At 32.5% G+C, this 14,049-nt stretch overlaps 1 protein-coding gene across 7 annotated transcripts in view; it reads left to right on the forward strand.

The window, feature by feature from the left end:
* KDM4C (lysine demethylase 4C) overlaps nt 1–14,049 on the forward strand; it is a 245,840-nt gene that overhangs the window by 69,639 nt on the left and 162,152 nt on the right. The window contains exon 9 of one of the 7 annotated variants that reach the window (XM_021531685.3): nt 6,087–8,395. The exons of the other annotated variants lie outside the window; for them this stretch is intronic. Coding sequence (XP_021387360.1) covers nt 6,087–6,167 — 81 coding nt within the window. The 3' untranslated portion in view covers nt 6,168–8,395. Of the gene's footprint in view, nt 1–6,086; nt 8,396–14,049 lie in introns of those variants that run through there. 7 annotated transcript variants of the gene reach the window in all.

The following is a 14,049-nucleotide window of genomic DNA, read 5'->3' on the forward strand; positions in this document are numbered from 1 at the left end:
CTGCTAACCAAGATGATACAGCAAGAAGTACTAAAATCTGTGTTTAAATTATTATATAGATGCACTATTTGCAATTAGCAAGTATTAATGAGTCTATTTTTAATAAACAATAACAAATTTAGAACTTTTCTGTAGACAATCAGCAAACATGTACATTAGAAATACAATTAATAATGAAAATCCTTGCTTTGCTTATTTTTTTGCCTTTATGTAATTTATGAGTGAATTAGTTGGTTACTTAAAACAATGTTTTTATCTATTTAACATTGTTTTCTTTGCGCTGTTTTGTTGAAAGTGTGCTAAAACCACAGAGGATTATTCAGATGATCAGATTGAACTCTGTTGATACTGTGAATCTTATAAATTTACTGATAATGTAGGAGTTTTGAAAGAAAGGTAGAATTGATACAGTTTTCTCAAAACTGGTTATTAACTGTTCTCTGCAAAGTCTGAAATACTGAAATACTGGTTCTCTGCAAAGTCTGCAAAGTCTCTGCAAAGACTTCACACTAAAGTGTAAAGTCAGGTGACATAGAGCAGTTTTGTTTTTTGAGGGTTTCTCTTGTGTGTAAAATACATGTAATTTCTTGAAATTTTAAATGTAGTGAAAGGAGGAAAAGCTTTTTTTAAAGAGCTTTCTTTTTTTTTTCTCATTTATTTTCCCTCATTCTCTTTTTAAAAGTAAATCTTCAGTCTGTTACAGTAGGTCCAGGATTTTGTTGTTTCAAGAAATACGTTTTTATTGGTATGTTACAAGCGTTTACTATAGGCAGAAACTGAATACAAGTTGTTTGCTGGACATGAAGGCATTATTTAAAGTTATTACAAGTGAGAATAAGAATTGTTTTAGTGGTATTAATGCATTTTCTTTTAGAAGGAACATGCCTTTATAAAAGGATATTTTAGCAATTCAGAGCTCTCTGGAGTAAGAAATACTCTTCATAATTTTTCATGGACTGCATATAGTTTAGTGAAGACCAGAGGATGTTGCAGAAATTGAAATTTTAGAGCCTTAGGTATTATTTGGAATGGTCAATGAATAAGTATGACTTAGAGAAGTCAAAGGTTATCTTTCTCAGTTGTGTTGGCCACAGTAGAGAAAAATTCTCAGTAGATGTCAGAGAAAACTAGGTTGTGGTTATAAACAATCATATGTAGTGAAGGAATTGAAATTATCTGCTAAAGAAACTTAATTTGCCTTTATTCATATTTAGAATTGATTGACGAACTTTTATTCTTCACCATACTACGGTATGGTGAGTTAGCCTGCAAGGTCTCAGTACAAAGGAAAGTTACTCACATTAACCAGTGTTTGAAATTTGGGATGTGTTTAGGTGGAAGATAAATCTCTGCTACCTTTCGTACTAAAGGTTGAACCATATGATCTTCTTTGGCCCCTTTCATGTAAGACTAGACTTGAAATTGTACCTTATAGCATATTTATAAAAACAACATGTAATATAAACAAAAGAATAATTAATTACATCACATAATTATATAATAATTGCATTGTATAAATATTTAATATATTTTGGACAATATGATACTTAATAATATGGAGATAAATTACATATAGTACATTCATAGCACATTTGTTTTCTCGGATAGATATTTGGGGGTTATTTTTTTTGGAAGAAGAAACGATGGTCAGAAGTATAGTAACAAAATCAAAAAGGTGTTCACTTTGCTAATTGGATTTGTTAATTGACTTTTATTTATGGCTTTGATGTATCATTTTTGCCAGCTGAATATTTTTGTCTAATCACATCACTTACATATGTTAGTTGATTAACTGTCTATTACTTAAGAAAAGTAAAGACATACTGGTATTGTCATGCTACCTATTCTTTTTTCCTTTTCAAATAGTTATTGTAGTTCTCTGATATGTATACAAAATATATATCGAGGCAAGACAAAAGTTACAGAAAATCACAACTTAGTGTTCTTTTTTATATTGTCTTAAGCTTGGTAAATGTTGGTGAAAGAGGCTTTTAAAACAGGAATAATGAAGAAAACTTAATGTTAAGATGAACAAAATTCCCTTTTAATTAGAGTATGTTGTAGGTACTATTTTTGTTTGTTTGTTTTGTTTGTTTGTTTGTTCCATTTTACCTCAGTCCTGTGCCCTTCTGTGGTTTAAACAAAACAAAAGGGATGTTATTAAAACATCCTGTTGAAAAAATGCCGTATTGCTGTTTATATGCTGAGAGAACATACTGCCTTGTTTCCAAGGTGATATTATGCTGTGTGTGCTGCTAATCATACCTCAAGAAACATAGAAAGGAATCAGAGGCCTGTGTAGAAACACGCTAAACTATGTGAATTGAGATGTAATTACTTAGTGTAATCTAATTGACACATCATAAAACTACAGGTAATGTAAAGAATATGTGTTTTAGCAGGACCAAGAGGTTTAATGCTGGAATGAAATTTGGACTGTCAAATGATCTACCTGAGCCTTTCAAAGTATGTCTAACTCTATCTGCACTGCTGTTTATTTGAACTTTTGGTGGCTCACAGTTCTTTGTGGCTCTAGCAGCTGTAAATGACATATTAGCATTACCAGTAGTAAGCTGTACTATTAATAAAAAACCCCTAAAATTAAAAGGCAGTAAGAGTTTTTTCTAACTAATGATTTAAATATTTATAAACATAAATCTGTTTAACCAAGGTAATATCTGTAGGCTGTATAAGAGCATACTGGTTGATCTGTAGTTTTAAGTAACTATGTTTTGTCCTCAAACAGTCTATATAGACTCAAAATAATGTTCTTTCCTAACTGATTTCTATATTGTTCCTTTTTAAAGTCAGCCTTTTAAAGTTAGTGTGGAGAAGACTGATTCTCTTATTGATACATTAAATATAATTCCTTATTAATTTCAAGGAAAAAATGGTGAAATAATTGAATGGAATTACTGTTTTCATATAGTACTTAATTTAAAGTGAGATCCTGCAGGTAAATCTATCTTATGGTAACATGAAATTAACAACATTTATTTTTCAACTCTTGGAAGAAACCCCTAACCTTTATATCTTTTGTTGTCTTCGGATCTCTTTTATATTGGGGTTTTTTAGACAAGTCTTTGTAAAACAAAAATTTGGAATATCTTGGAATTATATAATAACAAAACAAGTATTTGAGTTTCGGTAACAGATGTTACTCATATTCACAGTGGAGCGCAAATTCTGATTTTATATCCAGTTTTAGCTGTTCATCAGCAGAGGGCAATATAACTTCATACATTTCCTTGAAAGGATTTAATTTGTTGATCTTTTTATTTCTAATTTTAACTAAGGGAGCACCTACCTCTAAATACTGAGAAAATATGTGAACTCATGATGAAAAAGCGATGAGCTTTTAGTATTAGTATTCCTTATGCACTTTCAGAAGCCTGTATAAACTTCCTGGTAGCTGTACTCTGTGGCGTGTGTTCCCTGTGTTCATAAGCAGGCAGAAAATGTCCTAACTTTATAGAGATAGAGAAATGTATTTTTACTTTTCCAGTGGATTAGCTGATACGCCCTCAGCAATTAGCTCATGTGCCATTTCAATGGTTTGTTGTTTGTTTGTTTTCTTGTTTGTGGACTTCTATTTGTTTGTTCTGGGACATATGTATTTTTCCCTTAGGACAGTCTCATGCAAAGCTTGGGATGCTTTTTGCATCTATTTCAGTTTTGCTGTAGGATTAAATCGCTTATGAAGAACTTGTAGTACTTGATAGAGTCTCAGTACATATACTGTAAATTAGGTGTATGGAGAAGCTGTGCTGTAATAATGAAGAAAAACTAGATTTAGGCCTTCATTTCAACTCGTTCATTCCACATGTTAGAAGAGTTGTTTTATGGCTGGGGTGGTAAAATGAACCTTTATACTCCTTAGGAAGAATGTGTATTATAACCTTTTAGTGTGCACCATGTTAATACTAATATATTGTGATAGTTCTTTGATTTTTATATTGCCATTTAAATTTCTGTTTAGTTGTTCTTTGAGGATGTGTCAGGAATCCTAAAATGGATGTTCATGTGTGGCAATGTCTTTTTTTTTTTTTTTTTGGAAAATCTGCTTTCCTATTTCTAATGCTCTTGAGGCATATTCAGAAAGATTTCAGACATATGGTTTCTTGTTTTTCATCTTCTCCTTTGGGCATCAAACATTCAACGAGTCTACTTTACTGTCAGAGCATAAATACAATTCCTGCTAACAGCCTAGGACAGGCAGCATTTACAAGTGTTAAAACACGAGGCTAGGATTAAAATATTCTGCTGTTCAGATTGGCTTGCTGAATGACCTTAGGTAGTAACATCCCTCTCTACTTTTGTTTGAAATGCATTGGATAAAGCTGGCCTATCTCTATTACTAAAATTGTTTTGAAGATTAATTTGCCTCTCTTTAAGCTGTAATATTTAATTTGCAAATAACAATAGAACTCCTTTAGGTATTGCATGTAGATTAAAATGGTAAAACAGATCATAAAGAATATATGTATTTGGTATAATACAGCTTTTGCATTAAGGTTTCTTTGCGCAGGTGTTTGTGCTTGTGTTCCAGTTCCAGTTCTGCAGCTAATTATAGGATTTGATTAAAACATTCAGTCTTTTACACTATCACACTGCTGCAAAATGGGAATAAATTCAAATCAACTTCAGCAGGTATTGAAGTCTTATGCTGGGATACATAAAAGCAAATAATAATTATTATGGTTTTAAAAATTTATTTAGGAGATACTTGCAGGATTTTCATGCATAAATACAGTGCTGATTATATGGTTATATATTGCAACATACATGAATGGTTAATAAAATAAAGCATTGTTAGATGGTTGAAAAGAACATAGTATCTCTGCAAGTGTAACTGGCAACTTGTAAGTTAGCTAAATAGTTTAAAAGTCACTGTTCTAAAGCATTTTAGGCTTTTCCCTTATTCTAAAAAGATTAATTAAAAAAAATCATTAGTTGCAGGGAATGTAAAGACAGTTTCACAGTAATCTTGAGTTGGTGACTTTGTTATCCATTCTAATTGGGTTAAGTGGGAAAGAAGAAGAAACTAGCACAATAAACCGGATGACTTTCAGAGGTAAACCACTGTCAATCTCAGTGATATATCCAAACATGTGTATGTGAAAATTTCCTGTGTCTTGGTAGAGACTAATGTCTTGAAATATAATAAATAGATAAGTTATCATACTACCATAGCTTTAGACATGTGGTGTTGTGCCATGCTCTAAGACAAAGGATAATTCCCTAAAAATTTTGATGTTTTAAACATCCTTGTTAGTAAAATGTTATTAACCAAATATCTATGACATCACTTTTTATAATTAAGTTATAAGTGATACTGAACAGATTACAAAAGAGCTTTATCTTGAGGACTGTAGAACAAGTTGAGATGTAACTAATTTTATTAAGTATATTTTCATTAAAATATAAAGTACCCAGATAGCTTATTTAACATGGTGATGGTGGCCAATGAATTTAGTGTAGATGTTCTTCAGTAATAATGTACTAGGTAGACTTTCAAAACATATTACCTTAGTTCCCCCTGTCTCACCAGCAAACATTTTATAGTATTGGAAAATATGATTTGTGAAGGAAGTTGGTAAACTAGTAATGAACAAATTTATCTGTAGCATTTTTCTCTGATTGTCTGTAGAAACCTACTTTTGAGCTGAAGTAATGACGTGGTAAGCTTGTTGTCAGAGATATATTTTGATCTGGTTATTGCATAAGAGTTTATTTTAGGTAGTTCTACCTTAACTAGTCATGTCTAAATTAATAAAAGGTTTGTTGTTCTTTTTTAAAATTTAATTTCATGTCTTAAACTTTATTTAGCTATTTGTATAATTAAACACACACCTCCAAGTGTGTTTTTTTTTGTGGTGGTCTTTTTTTTTTTTTTTAGTAATTTCTGTAACTCAAAAGGCTGTACATCTGTCCTTTGGGAATAAAGTTTATTTAGGTGACAAGACACTTGCCACCTGCCTTTTTCAAAGTGGTTTGCAATTCAAATCTTCCACTTGATCAGCTATGCTTTTGGACACTGAAATGAGAGGATAAAAACTCAGTATGCTTTCCCTTCACTTGTTCAGGTGCAGAATGTACATTTTGAGAAACATGGTTTCCTAGAAGTGTTAAGGTGCTTGAATACTTCCTTTTGGTTATTATCCTAAACAATAAATCCCTTCTTCCCTTGAAACAAACTGAGGTAAGGAAGTAATCTTAAAGAAAATTAACATTTAGTTCACACATGATTGACAGTCTTGATTCATTTTGTGCCTGGTTTGCATTTCTTTGTGCATACTCATTTGCACATCTGTGCTCCTTTTGTACTTTACTGAATATATATACAATCTGAGACATACTACATGTATGACATATTTGTAGATTTTGGTGTTCCAATGATTCTATATTAAATCATTTCTTGAAGGAAAGTGAAAAATGAATTGAATTCTATATATGTTGCTGAGGAGAAAGGGAAGGTTTTTGAAAAGAAGCCTGTACAAAATAGGGTGAGGGAAGTACCTTTCCCTGTTTTCTTCATAGAGAAGAAGAGGTGCTTGGGCCTGAAGTGTCAGTTCTCCTATTACACCTTGGTCTTGGAGATCCTCTGCCAAAAAGCTACATTTTCTTCATGGCGTGCTTTTGGATACCTATTACATTCTACTGTCCTTAATGCTGTTTTCAGGTCTGATTCATACAGAGTAATTTGGTATATGGATTTTTGACTTGTACTTGAATAGAATGAAAGGCTGTCCTGTAGCTACCTATCTGTATTGTACAGATTCCCAGAAGGGGACATTATGGTGACAAACCAGGCGAATACAGCAGTCCATTTCCAGTTTCATGCCATTTGGGGACATGAAGGTACTGTGAGATGAATAAGGATGTTTAATCCAGAATGCCTCCTAAATACTAAATGAAATCTTATGCTTCACATAAGGAAAAGAATGAAGTCCTGTACAAAGTGCATTTTTATTGATTGGAATATGGTATTCCCTAAGTCAGGAAGAGACGATAGGTTTTTTTTTGTAGTGAGATTTCACATTTGGTTTTGCACCAGGGTTTCTGCTTTCTATACAATCTTCGGCATACCAGTTTTCAGACTGGACTTCCATTTGATATTTTTTTAAAATGGGTTTTATATCTGGACTTTATATTCTTAAAACACAGTTGTTTAATGGGTTTCAAAGTTCTTTGTCTATTACGAGAAGTAAGGATGGTGGAAATCTCAGGACAAAAGTGAATGTGAATTTATGTTTTTTCATATTTCTAATTGTAAGACTGTTTAAAAAAGTTATATTTGAACTTATATCTTGAAATAATTTTAACTGATTTTTAATAATAATTTGGTATTATTTTAGATTTTAGCTTAAAATTGGACAGGTCATATCATTTTTGCCATGCTTTTTCCTTTTAATGATGTCCATATTTTGTGACAGCTGATAATTCATTTCCAAATCAAATTCTCTTCTCTGCCTGAATCTATTAGAGCATGTTAAGAAAATGCTATTTGGTGCATGTTCTCTGAGGCTATAGTCAGATGTCTCTTTTTTTTCCATCAGTTTTTCTGTCTTAATGGGAGTAATCTCAGCACTGCTGGATTCCTTGGCATTTTTTTAATAAAATCATTGCTCTTATAGAAGCAGATACTTGGTAGAAAATAGACAGTCTTTTATTTTCCTGTGATAATACATAAGAGATATGAGGCCAACTAGTAAACTTATTTGAAACAAACAAAGGAAGTCTTGGAAGAAAAACCTGAACAAAGATTCATTGAAACCAGACTTTGTTATAAGTCTTGATAACTTTTTCAATATTATTTAAAAACATTTGTTCTTGTGGAAGGGGAATTCAAATGTTGGGAAAAAAAATCACTGCAGTGACCTTTAGCCCATTGCTGTGTTTAAGATTAATCAAAAGGAGATAGGCTAGTATCCTATATATATTTTTTTTTTATTAGGAACTTTATTATGTATCAGCCAATCTTAACTTCAAATACATATTTACACACCTTTGAGTGTAGACTTTATTCAACATGAAGTAGTCAAAAATGGTTGAAGAAGTTCACTGAGTAGAAACAACTTATATAATTTTATTGCTGTCTTGCTGAATGTAAGATATATTTAAAATATGAAGATACTCTTTTGAGAGTGTAAGATCTTCCACATACAACGGTATTTCAAGGAACAGTTTTAAACTTTTTTTTCAACAATACAAATCAAAATGTTGATCATTTTCCAGAAACTGTTTAGGGAATATGGTTATTCCTTAAAAGCATGTCCCAGGCTGCAGAAAAATTGATGATTTGGTACTCATCTTTGAATTTCATGTGCTTGGTGCTGTGTGCCAGCATACTGTCTTTACTTTTGAATTCTCGGTGTTTAGATACAATTTATATGGGAAGTCTGCAATACAGGGAGACCGTGTTAGAGTTCAGTCAGTTCTGTGTGATTTATGTCTTGGCTGTATGTGTTCTGTTTTAGAATTTCCTACACTAATTGTGGTTAGATATTTTACTTAGGAATGACTTTGAGACAGAGATTGCTCCTTTTTTTGTGGTTTTATGTTATGTATGAAACTGTGCTGCCAAATCTCAGTCATCTTTCAAAGACTCTGTGAACCCTCGTTTAACTCTGCAATGTAGAATTAGCTTGTATACATGTAATTTTTTAGCCTTTGTGTGTTATAAATGAAGAAAGTTCCTGATGGTGGCTTTTAATGGCTTAAGTTATGGAAACTATTATTTCAGTTTAGAAAATATCCATTCTCTAAACATGTCCAATATATTTTTTTCAGTAAAAGCTCTCAAGAGGGGTTGAGGGGAGAAGAAGTAGGTCGTTCAAACTATTTTGCCTCTAAACTGATCAAATGCACTTCATCTCTTTTCTAAGACAACTGATGCCTGTGGCACAGCTCATTCCAAGTTTATTCACAAATTTCTGACATCTGTATAGGAAGAGCAGAAATACTGAGTACAAGTATTATTCAGCGTTTTTTTAGCATAGCCCTTTAATAAGTTAATTACAGCGTACTTCTTTTAATTATGTCCCTTGGGCAGCTCTACCAGCCTTTATTGACAGTGACATCTTGGTTTACATGACCTCTTTGATTTCTGGACATAATTTTAATCTTTGCTTTGAATTCAGGTGGGTCTTAATGCTGGTTATAGGATGCTGAAAATAAGATTTCTTCTGTTGTTTTTTTTTTTTTTTTTATGGAAGGCGTGCCTGTTGCAGTTTCCTGCTGGGTTTTGCTGTGGATGTCTTGAGTTTGTAAACATGAGCTTCTATGTTTTAAACAAAGTGTCCTTGTGTGAGACTGTAACCTGGTGAGACCAGCATGGAGAAGGGGGCTGATTGCTTGTACCTTGGTGGTGAGTGACCATACCCAGAAATAGGTCACACAGTGGTATTTGGCACAGAATTTCCACGTGTTTATCTCTGTGACTGTAGGATACCTTGCTTTCAACTAGGCTGAGAATTACGTGAATACACAGTGTGTCTACTAAAGTGCCCATGCAGTTTGACATCTTGTGTGTAAAAGTGTTCTGGGACTGAGAGGTTGTGCACAGCAGGAAGGTGATACTCAGATTGGTGAATGGCACTGTACCCAGAGCCCTCTGTCCTGCATGAAGTTCCCTGGGGCATAACATGGTTTTTCCTCTTTGGAACATAGCTTTAGCAGCAGTGGAAAAAAGATAAAAGAACAAAAAAAGATAATAACTACAAAGAAACAGATGGAAAAGGTAGAGGAATAGAGATAATGAGAAAAATGTGGGAAACAATGCATACAGAGAAAATAACAATAGGGAAAGTGGTCTGGGAAGAATTCTGTCTCTAAAAGTGCATAATTGTGGGAAAGAAGGTTGGGATTTTTATTTTGTTCTGTATCTTTCTGTGACAGAAGTGTTTATGTGCATGGGTAACTTCAATTTTAATAAATGCTTAATAAAATTTGTGTGCTCTGTTTAAATAGCAGTGTTAGTGGCTTAGGCTGGAATTCTGCATACTTTTCTTTGTTGCTTTGTGCACTGTATAGACTACAAGCTTGTTGAAGTTCATTACATTACTGTGTTTGAAAGTCTTGTTCTATTGTTTTCTCCATGACTGCTCTTTGGTCATAAAGAAGCACATTATGTCTCTGTGAATAATTGAAAGCATTTTTACTTTATTCTGGCACTGTGTTCTTTTCTTTACTTGCTCCGTTTATGCTTGTTTTGTCATTCATGCTGTGAAGAGGTGAGTTAGACCTTTTTACAAATAATTATTGGCCATCAGGCAATAAGACCTAAATTCTATTTGCAATTTGCCAAATCAGGTATTATCATAGCTGCTAAATCTTAGTATGTATTTTAGAGTAAAATAATTTTTTAAACTGCTTTGTTTTTGTTTTGTAAAAAAAGAAATCAGTTTCTTAAATTTCAATACGCACGCAGTTAAAACTGGGAAGATTTCTTTAGTGTAACTTAAAACAATGAGAAAATACTGCTTTTTTTCAGTAACATTTAATAAATTAATCCTAAGTAACAGAAACAACTATTTAATGTAACAGTGAAAAAGACCTTACAGATCATACCTGCTTTTTTAGGGATGAGTATTTAATCCTAAGTGTCACATTTGTAATGAGTAGCTTTGTTTAGTGCAACTTTACCTATGTAAAAAAAATCTTGTGGAAAACATTATTCACTGAATCATGAAACAACCAGTAAAACTATTGCCTGCATGTTGTGTGAATTTGCACAGAGGAATTGTAAGAGCTATAATTTCCATAGAGAAAACTCTATATTGGTAGAAAAAAGGGACATATTTGCTGATCTCTTAATAGAAATTTCTGGAATGAGGTAATTTTTGAAGAAGACTCACAGAGATGAGCATGTTGACAAGCTCTAGTGGTGCTGCTGTTAGTAAAAATGCTATTTTGAGGAATTATGTTACAGCATCCAAGAAAGGAGATGTTTAGTAAAAAGCAAACAAAATGAAAAGCAATGCTAAAGAGGTGAAGTAGAAAGAAGGTGTCTTTCCTAAGGTACATTCTTTAGCCTTCACTGGGATGTAGTAGGCTTTTATTTTGTATTTAACAGAATCAACTTACTCAGTAGATGCAAACAGTGAGAGGTTATAAATAATAAAATGATAATAGAATGTAAAGTATGTCTTTAGTGAAGGTACTTTTTTTTTCCTGAAAAGGCAACTTAAACTACCAGACCAAAAATAACATATATTAAATGTGAATAAAAATATTAGCAGAGAAGGGAAATTAAGGATTCAAACATATTTGACCAAGAGGATTAATTGCAGTCTAATTTGAGCTCATTTGAACTAGTAAATTCCTTGAATTCATTTTTGTTTCATTTAATTGCTATGATAATTGTTTAAATTGTATATGAAGTGATTCACTAAGACTTCAGAAGACAGTATTAAAAGAATTTTCATACTTCACTTTGAAATACAGGTCCTGTGTTTGACTTCACAAGTTCTAGGAAAGATGTGAACATTCCATTTTACTTTTCTTTGAAAGTAAAAGTGCTGTGGATCATTCAGCTTCATGAATGAAGTATCTGTAAAAGCAGCAGTATCTGACCATTTATATATTCAGTCTTCTTTTTGTTATTTGTTTGAGAAATCCATGCAATCAGAAAAAGCAGGCTACTAGGCAGAATATTTTCTCTTTAATACTGTAAAATATGTTACCTAAAGAAAAAGGAAAATTAAGCTCAGTGTTTTTTTAATATTTATTATTATTTACCATATTTTACTTTCTGTTGCACTAAATTGCTAATAGCATGAGGTGTTAGAGTTAAATGTTGATTTATATGTAAATAACTTGTATAAAAATATAACAGGAGTAAATTCACTATGCATTTTTTAAGAAGTTTTATTGTTATTATTGGAGTGCTAAAGAGAAAGGTTCTTGGGGGTATGTAAGATGAGAAAAACATCCTACCTGATATTGTTAGAAATTTCTTGGAGGTATTTTTAACATTATCAGTGTGTTTTCCTTAGGTGCCTTAGGGAAACTCGTGTTTACTTTTCATAAAGCTCTGATATGATAATCCACAGGCATCTTTTGAGTGTCTAGTGGATTCGCTGTGCAAAGAAAATGCAATCTCTTGTATTATGGGAAAAGCTATTTATTTGTTGATGGGGTGGTGAGGTCTTCTTTTGGCCAATGACAGCAGAGAGCTTTTGTAAATTAGGCTTATGTATACTTCTAGAAACTCCAGAACATACCTGCTTGCAGATTTAGGTGTATAAGTACTTCTAGAAATTAATCTTCAGGAAGATTTTTTTTTACTTCAGATTATGCATTAGATTTAAGTCGCTTCCTGTATTTTAACACATTCCAATTGCTAAAAATACTTACACATGAGGAAGAAAATATGTTTGGAAACAAAGATACTAAATCTGTCCTATAAAAAGATACTGAAATATGTGTTAATTAGATAAGCTTTTCTAGTGCTATACTTGTGACAGAAGTTCATGAATGAATACAGGGACAGTATAATCTCTAGGGTGCAGTTTAGACTATTTAGTAGGTACAAACATTTTCAATTTGGTTACATAAATGAGATAAGTAAAGCCTGTAAAGATATTTCTCAAGGCTGTTGAGAAATACATCTCATGATGTGTGGACAACACATTTGACAGTATTTGTATTGTAAAATTTCTTACACTCATCCTATGTAATCGTCCAGCAAAATGAAAGTTTGGCAGACATTCTTCTTCAACATATGGGTTATTAGCATGTAACAATTCTTTGTTTTTAATTATTTACTGATTCTCCCTTGTTGCTTCTGTGTATTGTTTGTGAGCATAAATTCTTCCTGCGCCAGTCTGAGCTGCTCCACTTCTGAGCGCTAGTGATATTGCAGTCTTGTAGATTTTCTAGGAATACATTGGTCATCTTCACCATTCTCTTCTGCACTTTGGTTTTCCATTCAAATGTTTCATCCAGGTAGACTTAGAACCTTCGAGAAAGTTTCAAAATTCTTATGCTAGAGCTGCAAAACCTTCTTTTGGAAACCCGGTGTGACCTGAAGGTCAAACTGTCTGACAAGAGGAGTGATAGAGTGGCTCTAGTGGGGCCCTGGCATCCAGCTAAACCACCTGCACTACATGTTTCTGTTTGAGCAATTGCAATTAGAAATGTAAAAAAAAAAGTTATTTAAAAATAATTCTTTTAGCAAACATAACCGTTCAGCTACTCTAAGATGTTATACTTTCATTGAGGTGCTTTAAGATTTGCTACTTAATTTGCATTTTTAAATTTTTAGTGCTTTTTTCTGTAAATAGGTATTTTCATGAAGAACCTATCATACTGATAAAAAACAAACCAAACATACCTTTACATAGTGTTTCACAGACAAGTGCTTGTAAAATGTCAGCTTAAGCTTTTCAGAGAGTTCATGTATTTTGACATGATTGCATAACAGCAAGATGTTGAGTGCTTTTTGTTGTTTAGAGAAATCTAAAATTGAACAGTTAACATATTAGTAGGCAATTCTTACACTCATCAAGAAACTCAGTGTGAAAGAACAGGAAAGGTTACAAAATCAAGTATTGAAAAATTAGTCTGTCAAAACTATGGTTTCAGTTCAACTTCAGTTCACCCTTGTTATGGTAATATGTAATCATTCAGTTTCTGAGCAGAAGAGTTTTTTCCCTTAGACTGTGCTCCATTAGAAAGATTCATTTATTTCATAATCCTTTATCAGAATATATAATATGTAGGCATACTGTTCAGTATTAAAACCAGTTACCAGAAAAAAAAAAATTCCTTCTAGACATTCTTTGTAATACTTTCACTGTTGCATCTGTAAACTTGATAAAAATTACTTTAAAATTACAGTACTCCTGTGGATTAGTTTGTATTACTATCTGTATTTTACAGCTGTGGAACATTAAATAAAATAAGTGTAAAGGCTGAAATATTTGTAGACTTAAAGTATCCAATCGAAGATACCAGTGACTTGAGTTTCAAATTTTAGTGTTTTCTTGTAGCACTTTGAGCCTCAGTTAGCATACTTAAACTGTGAATGTATTAGCTCATCAC

Source organism: Lonchura striata, chromosome Z, assembly GCF_046129695.1.
Source record: "Lonchura striata isolate bLonStr1 chromosome Z, bLonStr1.mat, whole genome shotgun sequence".
NCBI classification, from domain to species: Eukaryota; Metazoa; Chordata; class Aves; order Passeriformes; family Estrildidae; genus Lonchura; species Lonchura striata.